General features: G+C 39.8%; 1 protein-coding gene across 2 annotated transcripts; it reads right to left on the reverse strand.

Moving 5' to 3' along the window:
* Positions 1 to 283: 283 nt before the first annotated feature.
* Positions 284 to 13,814, reverse strand: asl (argininosuccinate lyase). 2 transcript variants are annotated; one of them, XM_087807050.1, is made up of 15 exons: positions 13,767 to 13,814; positions 13,489 to 13,683; positions 10,529 to 10,612; positions 7,538 to 7,692; positions 7,400 to 7,477; positions 7,272 to 7,349; positions 7,161 to 7,213; positions 6,311 to 6,373; positions 6,110 to 6,224; positions 5,963 to 6,047; positions 2,381 to 2,440; positions 2,237 to 2,320; positions 729 to 809; positions 549 to 655; positions 284 to 491 (listed from the first exon to the last, which is right to left on the reverse strand). In XM_087807050.1, exons 1-15 carry the CDS (start codon positions 13,779 to 13,781, stop codon positions 347 to 349), a joined length of 1,398 nt encoding a protein of 465 aa, XP_087663176.1. In that variant the 5' UTR covers positions 13,782 to 13,814; the 3' UTR covers positions 284 to 346. The 2 variants fall into 2 exon arrangements, with proteins under 2 accessions (XP_087663176.1, XP_087663177.1); XM_087807051.1 differs by lacking the exon at positions 13,767 to 13,814 and adding an exon at positions 12,819 to 12,847 and having other exon boundaries at positions 13,489 to 13,601.
* Positions 13,815 to 14,596: the final 782 nt, after the last annotated feature.

A 14,596-nucleotide genomic window follows, 5' to 3' on the forward strand; every position in this document is an offset into this window, starting at 1 on the left:
CAAACAGCTGCTTGAAACATCGTTAAATAGAAGTAGAAGAAGAAGCTGTCATGTGATTTCCGGTTAGTGTGTAGCTTCAGGGTTTGATTTGAGAAATACTATCTGTGAAGAATTTGCGTACTAGTTAGTATGCATACTAAACTGATGCATACTAACTTCTAGCATACTAAGATTAGTATGCGATTTGAGACACAGCACTGGTTAGTATTAGCATAGCATTGTAGCATCATGGTTGTATTGTGTCACTCGATAAACTCGGCTACAATGTTTTTAGTTGAATTGAAAATTTATTTAGATTCGTTGCAAAACTCAGTAAACCTGATCCAGTGACTCCATCGGCTCAACATCACGGCGAGTGTTTCTTCAGCCAGGTGCGCAGCTGATCCACCTGAGCCAGGACGCTGCTCTTGGCCGTTCCACCGGGGGCGCTGTACTGCTCCACGCTGCTCCCGTAGTCCCAGACGGACGCCACGTCGCTGCCGAACGCAGGACTGACCAGAAGAGAAGGATGAGAACCACAGTGACCCCTGACCCCTGAAGACCCTCACCTGACGGAGCTCAGGTCCTGCGGGGTCAGCTGACTCAGGGCGACGCCCCTGGACTCGGCCATGAAGACGGCTTTACCGGACAAACCGTGAGCCTCTCGGAACGGCAGCTGCAAGGATGACGACGTACGTGAGTCGCGCTCGTCTGTGATGTCACTTCCTGTCGGTGAAGGTTCAACTCACGCCTTTCCTCACGAGGTAGTAGGCCAGGTCCGTGGCCAGCATGTCTGGACTGAGAGCAGCTTCCATCACACTCGCGTGGATCTGAACCACACAAGTTTGAGTTATATCTACTTTTATACATGTATATATTTTGAATAGAAGCCACACTACTTCCCTCAACGAGTATTTAGTAGTTACTAAGAGATTAAAGTCATACATATTACATTTATTACGAAATAAAAGTAGTATATATATAACAATTATCGGAATAAAGTTGTATATATAAGTGCATACCAATAAATGTAGTATATACCACATTCATCTGATAATAAATGCCATGTATTCTAGTATGTAGAATGTAACAAATAATAATATATTCCACTTATATCTCGTTAAAAATATACAACTTTAATCTTGTAGTAAATGTTAATATAAAAGACTTCTTGAATCTTGTAATACATGTCATATAGACGACCAATAATATTGTAATACATTTGGTAAAAATGACAATAATCTCTTGAGATATACAGTATATATATAAGTAATGTATAAGTAAGTAATTAGTATTTATATAGCGCTTTTCCAGACCAGGGTCACAAAGCGCTCAAACAATCAAAACAATACTCAATAAAATATATACTTTAAAAGTCAAGATAATACTGAGAACAACACAGGAGTTACATATTTATATTTATATTTACATGGAGTGCATGAATGCTCCTCCCCAGATGCAGATGCAACACTAAAAGACTCAGGGGCTCATACATTCCTCATGCTTGAAAAACTATTTCCCAAAAGAGATCTCCAGAGGGATGAATAAAGTCTATCTAGCTAGCTAGCTTAGACTTAGAGCTGATTAGCATATCATTGTAGCGTCATTATTTCTTCAAGCTGGTTAGCATATCATTGTAGCGTCATCGTTTAAATTGGGTTATTATTAGCATATTATTGCAAGAATTCTTCCGATCTGGTTATCATTTTGCCTAGCGCTGTTGCTTCTATGATATTTTGATCTATAAACGACATGGATAATGAAATAAATGTAAATACATGCGCCTTAATCTAAAAAGGATGTAATATATGACCTAAACTTTGTAACAAATATAATATGCATTATGCATGTATTATATATACATTCATCTTGTGTTAAATGTAATATATACAAATTTAATCTTGTGTTTAATATAATATATACGACTTAATTTTTTAATAAATGTATTAAACCCCTTTAATCTCTAAGTAGATGTAACATATATGACTTTAACCTTGTAATAAATATGACTTTAATTCTGTAACGTATGCACTAAATATACTACTCTATTCTTGTAGTTAAAGTTGTAATATTTAATCTTTCTGTGGCACTTATACTTCCTGGTACTGAACAGATTGTTACGACGAAAGATCAGATTTTATTTTCCTAAAACCATTTTTTCCACAGAAAACAATCCTTTGCTTGTTAACAATGGCGCCACCGTGCGTTCAAACCAAGTAGCGCGAATATATAAACCGTTTATAAAAGAACATCAAACCTTGAGAGTGGAGATGACGCCGGTCGTCACCTGCAGAACATCGTGAACCGTGTCGTAGCAGTCGAACAAGGCCTCCTTGTCCTCCTGCAGCATCAGAACCACATCAGTGACATGTTTACTAATGTTTTACACCTTAATCCTGACCTGCAGGTCTTTGTTGTAGGTGCTGGGAAGACCTTTCAGGGTCATCATCAGACCGGTGCACTGGAACATATCAAGTACATGAAGTTACTGAGGGAGGGAGGGAAGGAATGGGAAAGAACGGGAAGTCATGGAAGTCATAGGAAGAAATGGGAAGTAATGAAAAGGAATGGGAAGGAATGGGAAGGAATGGGAAGTAATGGGAAGGAACGGGAAGTAATGGGAAGGAACGGGAAGGAAAGGAGAGGAACAGGAAGTCATGGAAGTCATAGGAAGAAATGGGAAGTAATGTAAAGGAACGGGAAGGAACGGGAAGGAACAGGAAGTAATTGTAAGGAATGGGAAGTAATGTAAAGGAACGGGAAGGAACAAGAAGGAATGGGAAGTAATGGGAAGGAACGGGAAGTAATTGTAAGGAATGGGAAGTAATGTAAAGGAACGGGAAGGAACAAGAAGGAATGGGAAGTAATGGGAAGGAACGGGAAGGAACCGGAAGGAACAAGAAGGAATGGGAAGTAATGGGAAGGAACGGGAAGGAACGGGAAGGAACAAGAAGGAATGGGAAGTAATGGGAAGGAACGGGAAGGAACGGGAAGGAACAAGAAGGAATGGGAAGTAATGGGAAGGAACAGGAAGTAATTGTAAGGAATGGGAAGTAATGTAAAGGAACGGTAAGGAACAGGAAGGAACAAGAAGGAATGGGAAGTAATGGGAAGGAACGGGAAGTAATTGGAAGGAACGGGAAGTAATTGGAAGGAATGGAAGGAACGGAGAGGAACAGGAAGTCATGGAAGTCATAGGAAGAAATGGGAAGTAATGACAAGGAACGGGAAGGAACGGGAAGTAATGGGAAGGAACGGGAAGTAATTAGAAGGAACGGGAAGTAATTGGAAGGAATGGGAAGTAATTGGAAGGAATGGGAAGTAATTGGAAGGAACAGCAAGTAATGGGAAGGAACAGGAAGTTATGGAAGTCAAAAGAAGAAATGGGAAGAAATGGAAGGAACGGGAAGTAATGGGAAGGAATAGGAAGGAGTGTGAAGGAACAGGAAGTCATGGAAGTCATAGGAAGAAATGGGAAGTAATGGGAAGGAATTGGAAGGAATGTAAGTAATGGGAAAAAATGGGAAGTAATGAAAAGAAATGGAGGTAATGGGAAGTAATGGGAAGGGAACTGGAGAAATGTGAGTTCTTCTTCTAGAGCGGCTCAGAATTCTGTCTGCAGAGTAATGGGAATGGGAAGTAATGTAAAGGAACGTGAAGGAACAAGAAGGAATGGGAAGTAATGGGAAGGAACGGGAAGGAACAAGAAGGAATGGGAAGTAATGGGAAGGAACGGGAAGGAACGGGAAGGAACAAGAAGGAATGGGAAGTAATGGGAAGGAACGGGAAGTAATTGTAAGGAATGGGAAGTAATGTAAAGGAACGGTAAGGAACAGGAAGGAACAAGAAGGAATGGGAAGTAATGGGAAGGAACGGGAAGTAATTGGAAGGAACGGGAAGTAATTGGAAGGAATGGAAGGAACGGAGAGGAACAGGAAGTCATGGAAGTCATAGGAAGAAATGGGAAGTAATGACAAGGAACGGGAAGGAACGGGAAGTAATGGGAAGGAACGGGAAGTAATTAGAAGGAACGGGAAGTAATTGGAAGGAATGGGAAGTAATTGGAAGGAATGGGAAGTAATTGGAAGGAACAGCAAGTAATGGGAAGGAACAGGAAGTTATGGAAGTCAAAAGAAGAAATGGGAAGAAATGGAAGGAACGGGAAGTAATGGGAAGGAATAGGAAGGAGTGTGAAGGAACAGGAAGTCATGGAAGTCATAGGAAGAAATGGGAAGTAATGGGAAGGAATTGGAAGGAATGTAAGTAATGGGAAAAAATGGGAAGTAATGAAAAGAAATGGAGGTAATGGGAAGTAATGGGAAGGGAACTGGAGAAATGTGAGTTCTTCTTCTAGAGCGGCTCAGAATTCTGTCTGCAGAGTAATGGGAATGGGAAGTAATGTAAAGGAACGTGAAGGAACAAGAAGGAATGGGAAGTAATGGGAAGGAACGGGAAGGAACAAGAAGGAATGGGAAGTAATGGGAAGGAACGGGAAGGAATGGGAAGTAATGGGAAGGAACGGGAAGTAATTGTAAGGAATGGGAAGTAATGTAAAGGAACGGTAAGGAACAGGAAGGAACAAGAAGGAATGGGAAGTAATGGGAAGGAACGGGAAGTAATTGGAAGGAACGGGAAGTAATTGGAAGGAATGGAAGGAACGGAGAGGAACAGGAAGTCATGGAAGTCATAGGAAGAAATGGGAAGTAATGAAAAGGAACGGGAAGGAACGGGAAGTAATGGGAAGGAACGGGAAGTAATTAGAAGGAACGGGAAGTAATTGGAAGGAATGGGAAGTAATTGGAAGGAATGGGAAGTAATTGGAAGGAACAGCAAGTAATGGGAAGGAACAGGAAGTTATGGAAGTCAAAAGAAGAAATGGGAAGAAATGGAAGGAACGGGAAGTAATGGGAAGGAATAGGAAGGAGTGTGAAGGAACAGGAAGTCATGGAAGTCATAGGAAGAAATGGGAAGTAATGGGAAGGAATTGGAAGGAATGTAAGTAATGGGAAAAAATGGGAAGTAATGAAAAGAAATGGAGGTAATGGGAAGTAATGGGAAGGGAACTGGAGAAATGTGAGTTCTTCTTCTAGAGCGGCTCAGAATTCTGTCTGCAGAGTAATGGGAATGGGAAGTAATGTAAAGGAACGTGAAGGAACAAGAAGGAATGGGAAGTAATGGGAAGGAACGGGAAGGAACAAGAAGGAATGGGAAGTAATGGGAAGGAACGGGAAGGAACGGGAAGGAACAAGAAGGAATGGGAAGTAATGGGAAGGAACGGGAAGTAATTGTAAGGAATGGGAAGTAATGTAAAGGAACGGTAAGGAACAGGAAGGAACAAGAAGGAATGGGAAGTAATGGGAAGGAACGGGAAGTAATTGGAAGGAACGGGAAGTAATTGGAAGGAATGGAAGGAACGGAGAGGAACAGGAAGTCATGGAAGTCATAGGAAGAAATGGGAAGTAATGAAAAGGAACGGGAAGGAACGGGAAGTAATGGGAAGGAACGGGAAGTAATTAGAAGGAACGGGAAGTAATTGGAAGGAATGGGAAGTAATTGGAAGGAATGGGAAGTAATTGGAAGGAACAGCAAGTAATGGGAAGGAACAGGAAGTTATGGAAGTCAAAAGAAGAAATGGGAAGAAATGGAAGGAACGGGAAGTAATGGGAAGGAATAGGAAGGAGTGTGAAGGAACAGGAAGTCATGGAAGTCATAGGAAGAAATGGGAAGTAATGGGAAGGAATTGGAAGGAATGTAAGTAATGGGAAAAAATGGGAAGTAATGAAAAGAAATGGAGGTAATGGGAAGTAATGGGAAGGGAACTGGAGAAATGTGAGTTCTTCTTCTAGAGCGGCTCAGAATTCTGTCTGCAGAGTTAAGTATCAACTGCAGGCGAGACACATCCTTCTTGTTCAGACACAAAATAAACAATAGTGTAAACAAGAAGACACAAACGCTCCAGATGGTGTAGAGAAAATAGTCTCACTCTGCCGAACACTCGACCAGCTTTACTCCGGATCAGCTCCAGACTGTCGGCGTTCTTCTTCTGCGGCATCAAACTGCTGCCTGTGCTGCAGACGTCACTCATGAGACTCATGATAACATCATCAATCACTGTATGTTCTTCACTGACCTGTAGGCGTCAGACAGAGACACGAAGGAGAATTCTTTGGTGCTGTAGAGCAACAGATCCTCCGCCATCTTGCTCAGGTGAGTCAGACACAGAGACGCCCAGAAAAGAAACTCCACTGAGAGGAAAAGGTTTTTTAAATATACATATAGTGTATATATATATATATATATATATATACACATCACCCAGCGAATCACTCACCGACACAGTCTCTCTGTCCGGTGGCGTCCATACTGTTGAGACTGACGTCCTCGAACCCCAGCTCTATATGTTTTCATTGATAGACTTTTAAATTCGATATTAAAATGTTGGTTAAACCCTCGTGTTGTCTTTGGGTCAAAGTGACCCGAAGACCCTGAAAACAAATATGTTTGAGGTATCCCTTGCGTTATCGCTGGGTCAAGTTTCCCCGAAGATCCCGGAAAAAAATTGTTTTTTGTCGTATCCGTTGTCTTGTCTCTGGGTCAAAGTGACCCGAGGACCCCGAAAAAAAAAGGTGTTTGTGGTATTCCTCGTGTTGTCTCTGGGTCAAGGTCAACGACCCCCCCTGGCTTCCGTAAATACATATGCAGTGGTGGAGGTCATTCATCTTTACCCAGAGACAACACAAGGGATACAACGAACACATTTGTTCTCGGGTCACCTTGACCCAGAGACAACACGAGCGATAATAGTGTCACCAGACCGAGTATTGAGTTACTCTTAGCCAATCATGTGACGTAGAAAGTATTTTTTGAATGTAACTATATGTCAAAAATAAAAAAATTGAATTTTATTTTGTTGACATTGAACCTTAAAATATAGAAATTATTATATTATAAATGTCAGTTCTTCAAAAACAACATTTTCATTAAAAAACAATACGTTTAAAAAACGTTGAATCCACAGTAAACCTTCTGACGACACTGAGATAACAACAGATTCTGCATCACTTTTATTGTTTACTTTATTTTTACGTTTATATTATGCACTAAAAAAAGCTATAGTTGTGAACAAAAACACATTTGTTTACCATCGAACAACTACACATAAATGAATAAACATTCGTTACCTTGACGCAGTAAATCTCTGTCGATGTCAAACGGAGTTCCAGCGATGGCTCCACTGAGAAGCTACTAGTTAGTAACCGAGTAATGGTTATAGTTAAGAGTGGTGAGCTCACCTGCCCAGAGGTAGAACGTTGACTCTTCTCTTGATCTCCTGAAGACGGTCCACGTCTCTGCTCACGGCGACACAATGACTGGACAGAGAACAGGTGAGTGACGACACCAGCTGAACGCACACCTGTACCTCATCATCCAGTGGCTCCATCTGATTGGCTGCGCTCGCTGCATGTGGGTGTAACCAGGAAACAGGACGTCCACCTCCCTGCACAGCAACACAAGCGTGAGAACAGGAAGCGCCGGCGTCGTTGTGGCGGCGCCTCACGCTGCGGCGCGATCCAACATGGTGGCGACCAGCTGCAGCGAGCGCTGCGTCAGGGTGGAGATGGCGTCTCGCAGCCACAGACGCATGTCCGTCACCACCTGGTCGTTCCTGCTGCGGCCGGTGTGGAGCTTCCCTGCTGCGGCGCCGATCAACTCCTGGAAGCAACGCATACTTGTTGTTACTGGAGAGAATACTGTTCAGTGTGTACTAGGGGTGTGTATTTTCAAGAATCTGGTGATACCATACATATCACAATACAACAATACGATATGTAGTGATAGTGTAGTAACAAGTATTTATGTGTAGTATTGTCCAGTACTTGACTCTGGTGTTGTGATAGTGTAGTGACAAGTATATATGTGTAGTATTGTCCAGTACTTGACTCTGGTGTTGTGATAGTGTAGTAACAAGTATATATGTGTAGTATTGTCCAGTACTTGACTCTGGTGTTGTGATAGTGTAGTAACAAGTATATATGTGTAGTATTGTCCAGTACTTGACTCTGGTGTTGTGATAGTGTAGTAACAAGTATATATGTGTAGTACTGTCGAGTACTTGACTCTGGTGTTGTGATAGTGTAGTAACAAGTATATATGTGTAGTATTGTCCAGTACTTGACTCTGGTGTTGTGATAGTGTAGTAACAAGTATATATGTGTAGTATTGTCCAGTACTTGACTCTGGTGTTGTGATAGTGTAGTAACAAGTATATATGTGTAGTACTGTCGAGTACTTGACTCTGGTGTTGTGATAGTGTAGTAACAAGTTTATATGCGTAGTATTGTCCAGTACTTGACTCTGGTGTCGTGATAGTGTAGTAACAAGTTTATATGTGTAGTATTGTCCAGTACTTGACTCTGGTGTTGTGATAGTGTAGTAATGAGGATATATGTGTAGTATTGTCCAGTACTTGACTCTGGTGTTGTGATAGTGTAGTAACAAGTATATACGTGTAGTATTGTCCAGTACTTGACTCTGGTGTTGTGATAGTGTAGTAACAAGTATATATGTGTTGTATTGTCCAGTACTTGACTCTGGTGTTGTGATAGTGTAATAACAAGGATATATGTGTAGTATTGTCCAGTACTTGACTCTGGTGTTGTGATAGTGTAATAACAAGGATATATGTGTTGTATTGTCCAGTACTTGACTCTGGTGTTGTGATAGTGTAATAACAAGGATATATGTGTAGTATTGTCCAGTACTTGACTCTGGTGTTGTGATAGTGTAGTAACAAGTATATATGTGTAGTACTGTCGAGTACTTGACTCTGGTGTTGTGATAGTGTAGTAACAAGTTTATATGCGTAGTATTGTCCAGTACTTGACTCTGGTGTCGTGATAGTGTAGTAACAAGTTTATATGTGTAGTATTGTCCAGTACTTGACTCTGGTGTTGTGATAGTGTAGTTACAAGTATATATGTGTAGTATTGTCCAGTACTTGACTCTGGTGTTGTGATAGTGTGGTGACAAGTATATATGTGTAGTATTGTCCAGTACTTGACTCTGGTGTTGTGATAGTGTAGTAACAAGTATATATGTGTAGTATTGTCCAGTACTTGACCCTGGTGTTGTGATAGTGTAGTAACAAGTATATATGTGTAGTATTGTCCAGTACTTGACCCTGGTGTTGTGATAGTGTAGTCACAAGTATATATGTCTAGTATTGTCCAGTACTTGACCCTGGTGTTGTGATGGTGTAGTAACAAGTATATATGTGTAGTATTGTCCAGTACTTGACCCTGGTGTTGTGATAGTGTAGTAACAAGTATATATGTCTAGTATTGTCCAGTACTTGACCCTGGTGTTGTGATGGTGTAGTAACAAGTATATATGTGTAGTATTGTCCAGTACTTGACCCTGGGGTTGTGATAGTGTAGTAACAAGTATATATGTGTAGTATTGTCCAGTACTTGACTCTGGTGTTGTGATAGTGTAGTAACAAGTATATATGTGTAGTATTGTCCAGTACTTGACCCTGGTGTTGTGATGGTGTAGTAACAAGTATATATGTGTAGTATTGTCCAGTACTTGACCCTGGTGATGTGATGGTGTAGTAACAAGTATATATGTGTAGTATTGTCCAGTACTTGACCCTGGTGTTGTGATAGTGTAGTAACAAGTATATATGTCTAGTATTGTCCAGTACTTCACTCTGGTGTTTTAATAGTGTAGTAACAAGGATTTATGTGTAGTATTGTCCAGTACCTAACTCTGGTGTTGTGATAGTGTAGTAACAAGGATATATGTGTAGTATTGTCCAGTACCTGACTCTGGTGTTGTGTTAGTGTAGTAACAAGTATATATGTGTAGTATTGTCCAGTACTTGACTCTGGTGTTGTGATAGTGTAGTAACAAGTATATATGTGTAGTATTGTCCAGTACTTGACCCTGGTGTTGTGATGGTGTAGTAACAAGTATATATGTGTAGTATTGTCCAGTACTTGACCCTGGTGTTGTGATGGTGTAGTAACAAGTATATATGTGTAGTATTGTCCAGTACTTGACCCTGGTGTTGTGATAGTGTAGTAACAAGTATATATGTCTAGTATTGTCCAGTACTTCACTCTGGTGTTTTGATAGTGTAGTAACAAGGATTTATGTGTAGTATTGTCCAGTACCTAACTCTGGTGTTGTGATAGTGTAGTAACAAGGATATATGTGTAGTATTGTCCAGTACCTGACTCTGGTGTTGCGTTAGTGTAGTATCGTAACTACTTTCATTTGTTTTCAAACCAAAATATATCCAAACATCAGCTTTAAAAGCTGCTGGACTCACTGTATCCTCTTGTCCTCAGTCACTGCCAGGAACTCGCAGGATTTGAATTGTAATAAATATAATAATTTTATTGGAACATAAACCATGAAAGAGTTAGTAAGTAATAAAGAAATAAAATCATGGACGTTAATCTACTTGTGTTCTAGTGAACTACCAGAGCATGAATCTACTTGACAGGACAGATGAGTGATGAGTGGTAAAGGTCAAGGTCACCGTCAGTCTGCGCTCGTTAGCTGTGTGGATGTCCTCGTCTCCAGCCTTGATGACAAACACTCCTTTGGACCACTCCTCAGACACCTGGGGAAGAAGATCCAGATCAGAGGGTGTTGTTTCATGAACCTGGCATTGTCTGAGCCATTAGTTACGAACTCCAGTGACCTCAACCATGAGGGGATGAACCGATCACATGACACCCATTAATGATCACATTAAATCCATAAATGATCACATGACACCCATAAATGATCACATTCAAATCCATAAATGATCACATGACACCCATAAATGATCACATTCAAATCCATAAATGATCACATGACACCCATAAATGATCACATGACACCCATAAATGTTCACATGACACCCATAAATGTTCACATGACACCTGCAAATGATCACCTGATTCCATAAACGATCACATGACACCCATAAATGATCACATTCAAATCCATAAATGATCACATGACACCCATAAATGATCACATGACACCCATAAATGTTCACATGACACCCATAAATGATCACATTCAAATCCATAAATGATCACATGACACCCATAAATGATCACATTAAATCCATAAATGATCACATGACACCCATAAATGATCACATTCAAATCCATAAATGATCACATGACACCCATAAATGATCACATGACAGAATCAGAATCAGAATCAGAAAACCTTTATTAGTCCCGCGAGGGGAAATTCGGTTTAACAGCAGCAAGCGAAATGAAACACCCAGAAATAAAAACGAGAAATAAAATCTAAATGGAATAAAAGATAAATCTGCGCTATATAATATTTACACAATCATATTTACATAAATAACAAGAGGTGCAGTTAAATAGTTATCTTGGTGTGTTTTTGTTGTGGAGTCTGATGGCAGCAGGGAGGAAAGACCTGCGGTACCTCTCCCTCACACACCGGGGATGGAGCATCCTATCACTGATGGAGCTCCTCAATGCCCTCAGTGTGTGCTGGAGAGGGTGAGACAAGTTCCTCCTCATGGAGCCCAGCTTGCTCCGCATCCTCCCTCCAGTCACTTCCTCCACAGGATCCAGGGGGCGCCCTAGGACGTAACTGGCCTTCTTAATAAGGCTGTCCAGTTTAGCCCTATCCTTTGCTGTCATGCTGCTCCCCCAGCAGACCACACCGTTGAAGATGGCAGAGGCCACTACTGAGTCATAGAATGACTTCAGGAGTGGCCCCCGGACACCAAACGACCTCAACCTCCGGAGCAGGTAGATTCTACTCCGCCCTTTTTTATAGAGAGCAGCAGTGTTATCCACCCAGTCCAAGCGGTTGTTGAGGTGAACACCCATAAATGTTCACATGACACCCATAAATGATCACATTCAAATCCATAAATGATCACATGACACCCATAAATGATCACATGACACCCATAAATGTTCACATGACACCCATAAATGATCACATGACACCCATAAATGTTCACATGACACCCATAAATGTTCACATGACACCCATAAATGATCACATTCAAATCCATAAATTATCACATGACACCCATAAATGTTCACATAACACCCATAAATGATCACATTCAAATCCATAAATGATCACATGACACCCATAAATGATCACATGACACCCATAAATGATCACATGACACCCATAAATGATCACATTCAAATCCATAAATGATCACATGACACCCATAAATGCTCACATGACACCCATAAATGATCACATGACACCTGCAAATGATCACCTGATTCCATAAATGATCACATGACACCCATAAATGTTCACATGACACCCATAAATGATCACATTCAAATCCATAAATGATCACATGACACCCATAAATGTTCACATGACACCCATAAATGTTCACATGACACCCATAAATGATCACATTCAAATCCATAAATGATCACATGACACCCATAAATGTTCACATGACACCCATAAATGTTCACATGACACCTGCAAATGATCACCTGATTCCATAAACGATCACATGACACCCATAAATGATCACATTCAAATCCATAAATGATCACATGACACCCATAAATGATCACATGACACCCATAAATGTTCACATGACACCCATAAATGATCACATTCAAATCCATAAATGATCACATGACACCCATACATGTTCACATGATACCCATAAATGATCACATGACACCCATAACTTATCACATTCAAATCCATAAATGATCACGACACCCATAAATGTTCACATGACACCCATAAATGTTCACATGACACCCATAAATGATCACATGACACCCATAAATGATCACCTGATTCGCCATAAACGATCACATGACACCTGTAAATGATCACATGACACCAAAAAACAACTACATTAACCTATGATGTGCAGATTACAAATTAATAAAACAAACAAAGAAACTTTTAAAGCATTTCTTCTTGTGTTCATTGACCAGCAGTCATGTGACTCTGGCCGAGAACAAAGAAGGAATTTCAACTCGCAGCACATTTCCTGCTGTCGTCCATTAACACAATAGCTGATCCAGACCTGGACCTTCATCAATAATTCAACCCTTTCACAGGAGACTTTTGGACTTTTATCTATACTTTATATCCCATGTTACATTAGTGTTTGTTTCATGACATTATTTGCTGTTGTCATTAATACCATCTTCGATTGTGAAGGTCAAATAAAAACAACATTTCTTTCAAATTCCAAATACACACTAACAACCACGTTACTCTGACACATCATTTTTAACACATTTAAAAAGTAACGTAAACGGGTTACAGCGCCACCTATGGAGGGGAACGTATTGCAAGCAAGTTTTGGGTAAAAATGATGTCAATGTGAAAAGTTAAAAAAGGAAAACAGAATCTAAGAGAAACCTCCATCATGTGTTATTGATTTATGATCAATTTATCTGTTTACATTTCGTCTTCAGTGTTGATGGACATGACAGTTTCTCGTGTCTTCACCTGACTCAGACCATCCAAGATCTTCTTCTTCTCATCTTCTGTCACCAGCTTCGCTTTCTCCAGAGCTATGACGTAGGCTTTGCTGCCTCTGACGTCAGCGTCCCACATTCTCTGGTCGTAGGAGATGGACGCGTTGAACTTCTCCATGACCGGATCCGTGTCCCCCACGAAGCGTCCTCCCCAAAGTTTCCCCGCCTACGAAGGGCACACATGTTTGGGGGGGAATGAGATAATTGTGGGGTTTTGTGTGGAAAAATATCAGCATAAAGATTCGTTACCTCAGTGTTTGCCATGTTGACAGCAGAGCCGCGTGTGTTCAACCGCCCCGGCGACTGGTTGCGTCATATCCGGTGTTTACCCACATGCTAGCTAGTTAGCTTGAGCTAGCTCTCAACATAGCCGTTCACAAGTGCATTAAATTATAAACATTGTTGCGTATAAAATACTGTATTTATTTTTCTATTTAACCAATTTAAATACAGCATATCATAAATATTTAAGAAAAGAGAGAAAATATTATTCCATTCGAAATTTACATATTTAATGGTTTGATTAATACACATATTTAAAAACAATAATACAAATAACAATCATAACAAAGAAATTTGATTGATATAATATAATATTATAAAGTACAAAATAAATTACATAAAACATTTTAAAACTTTGCAATACGACTAATATCTTGAATTTAATATAACATAACGTACAACATATTAAATGAAAATCAACAGGACATCGGTTCCAAAATATATATTAAAAGAAAGTATAAATGTTTAGGTTTAACATTTCAATATATCATATCCAGCCTATATTAAATTACTACAACTATTTTAGGGGAATATTAATAGTGATAAAAAAAAAAATTATGTTTCCCTAGAAGTAATTTAATTATTGGATAAATAATCTTTATTTTACTGATCAAATTGGACTTTAAAACAGGACTGGTATTCTCAAGATTAGGATCACTGGATTATGAGTGGATTTTTTTTTTTTTAAATCGATGTAGATTTATTATAAAACGAATAGAATAAAATAAGTGACTTGCACATTTAAGTTGGCATAAAAATATGTAATAATTATATTAAATAGTAAATGAAAACTAAAT

The sequence above is a fragment of the Callionymus lyra genome, chromosome 14 (assembly GCF_982586985.1).
Source record: "Callionymus lyra chromosome 14, fCalLyr1.hap1.1, whole genome shotgun sequence".
Lineage (NCBI taxonomy): Eukaryota > Metazoa > Chordata > Actinopteri > Syngnathiformes > Callionymidae > Callionymus > Callionymus lyra.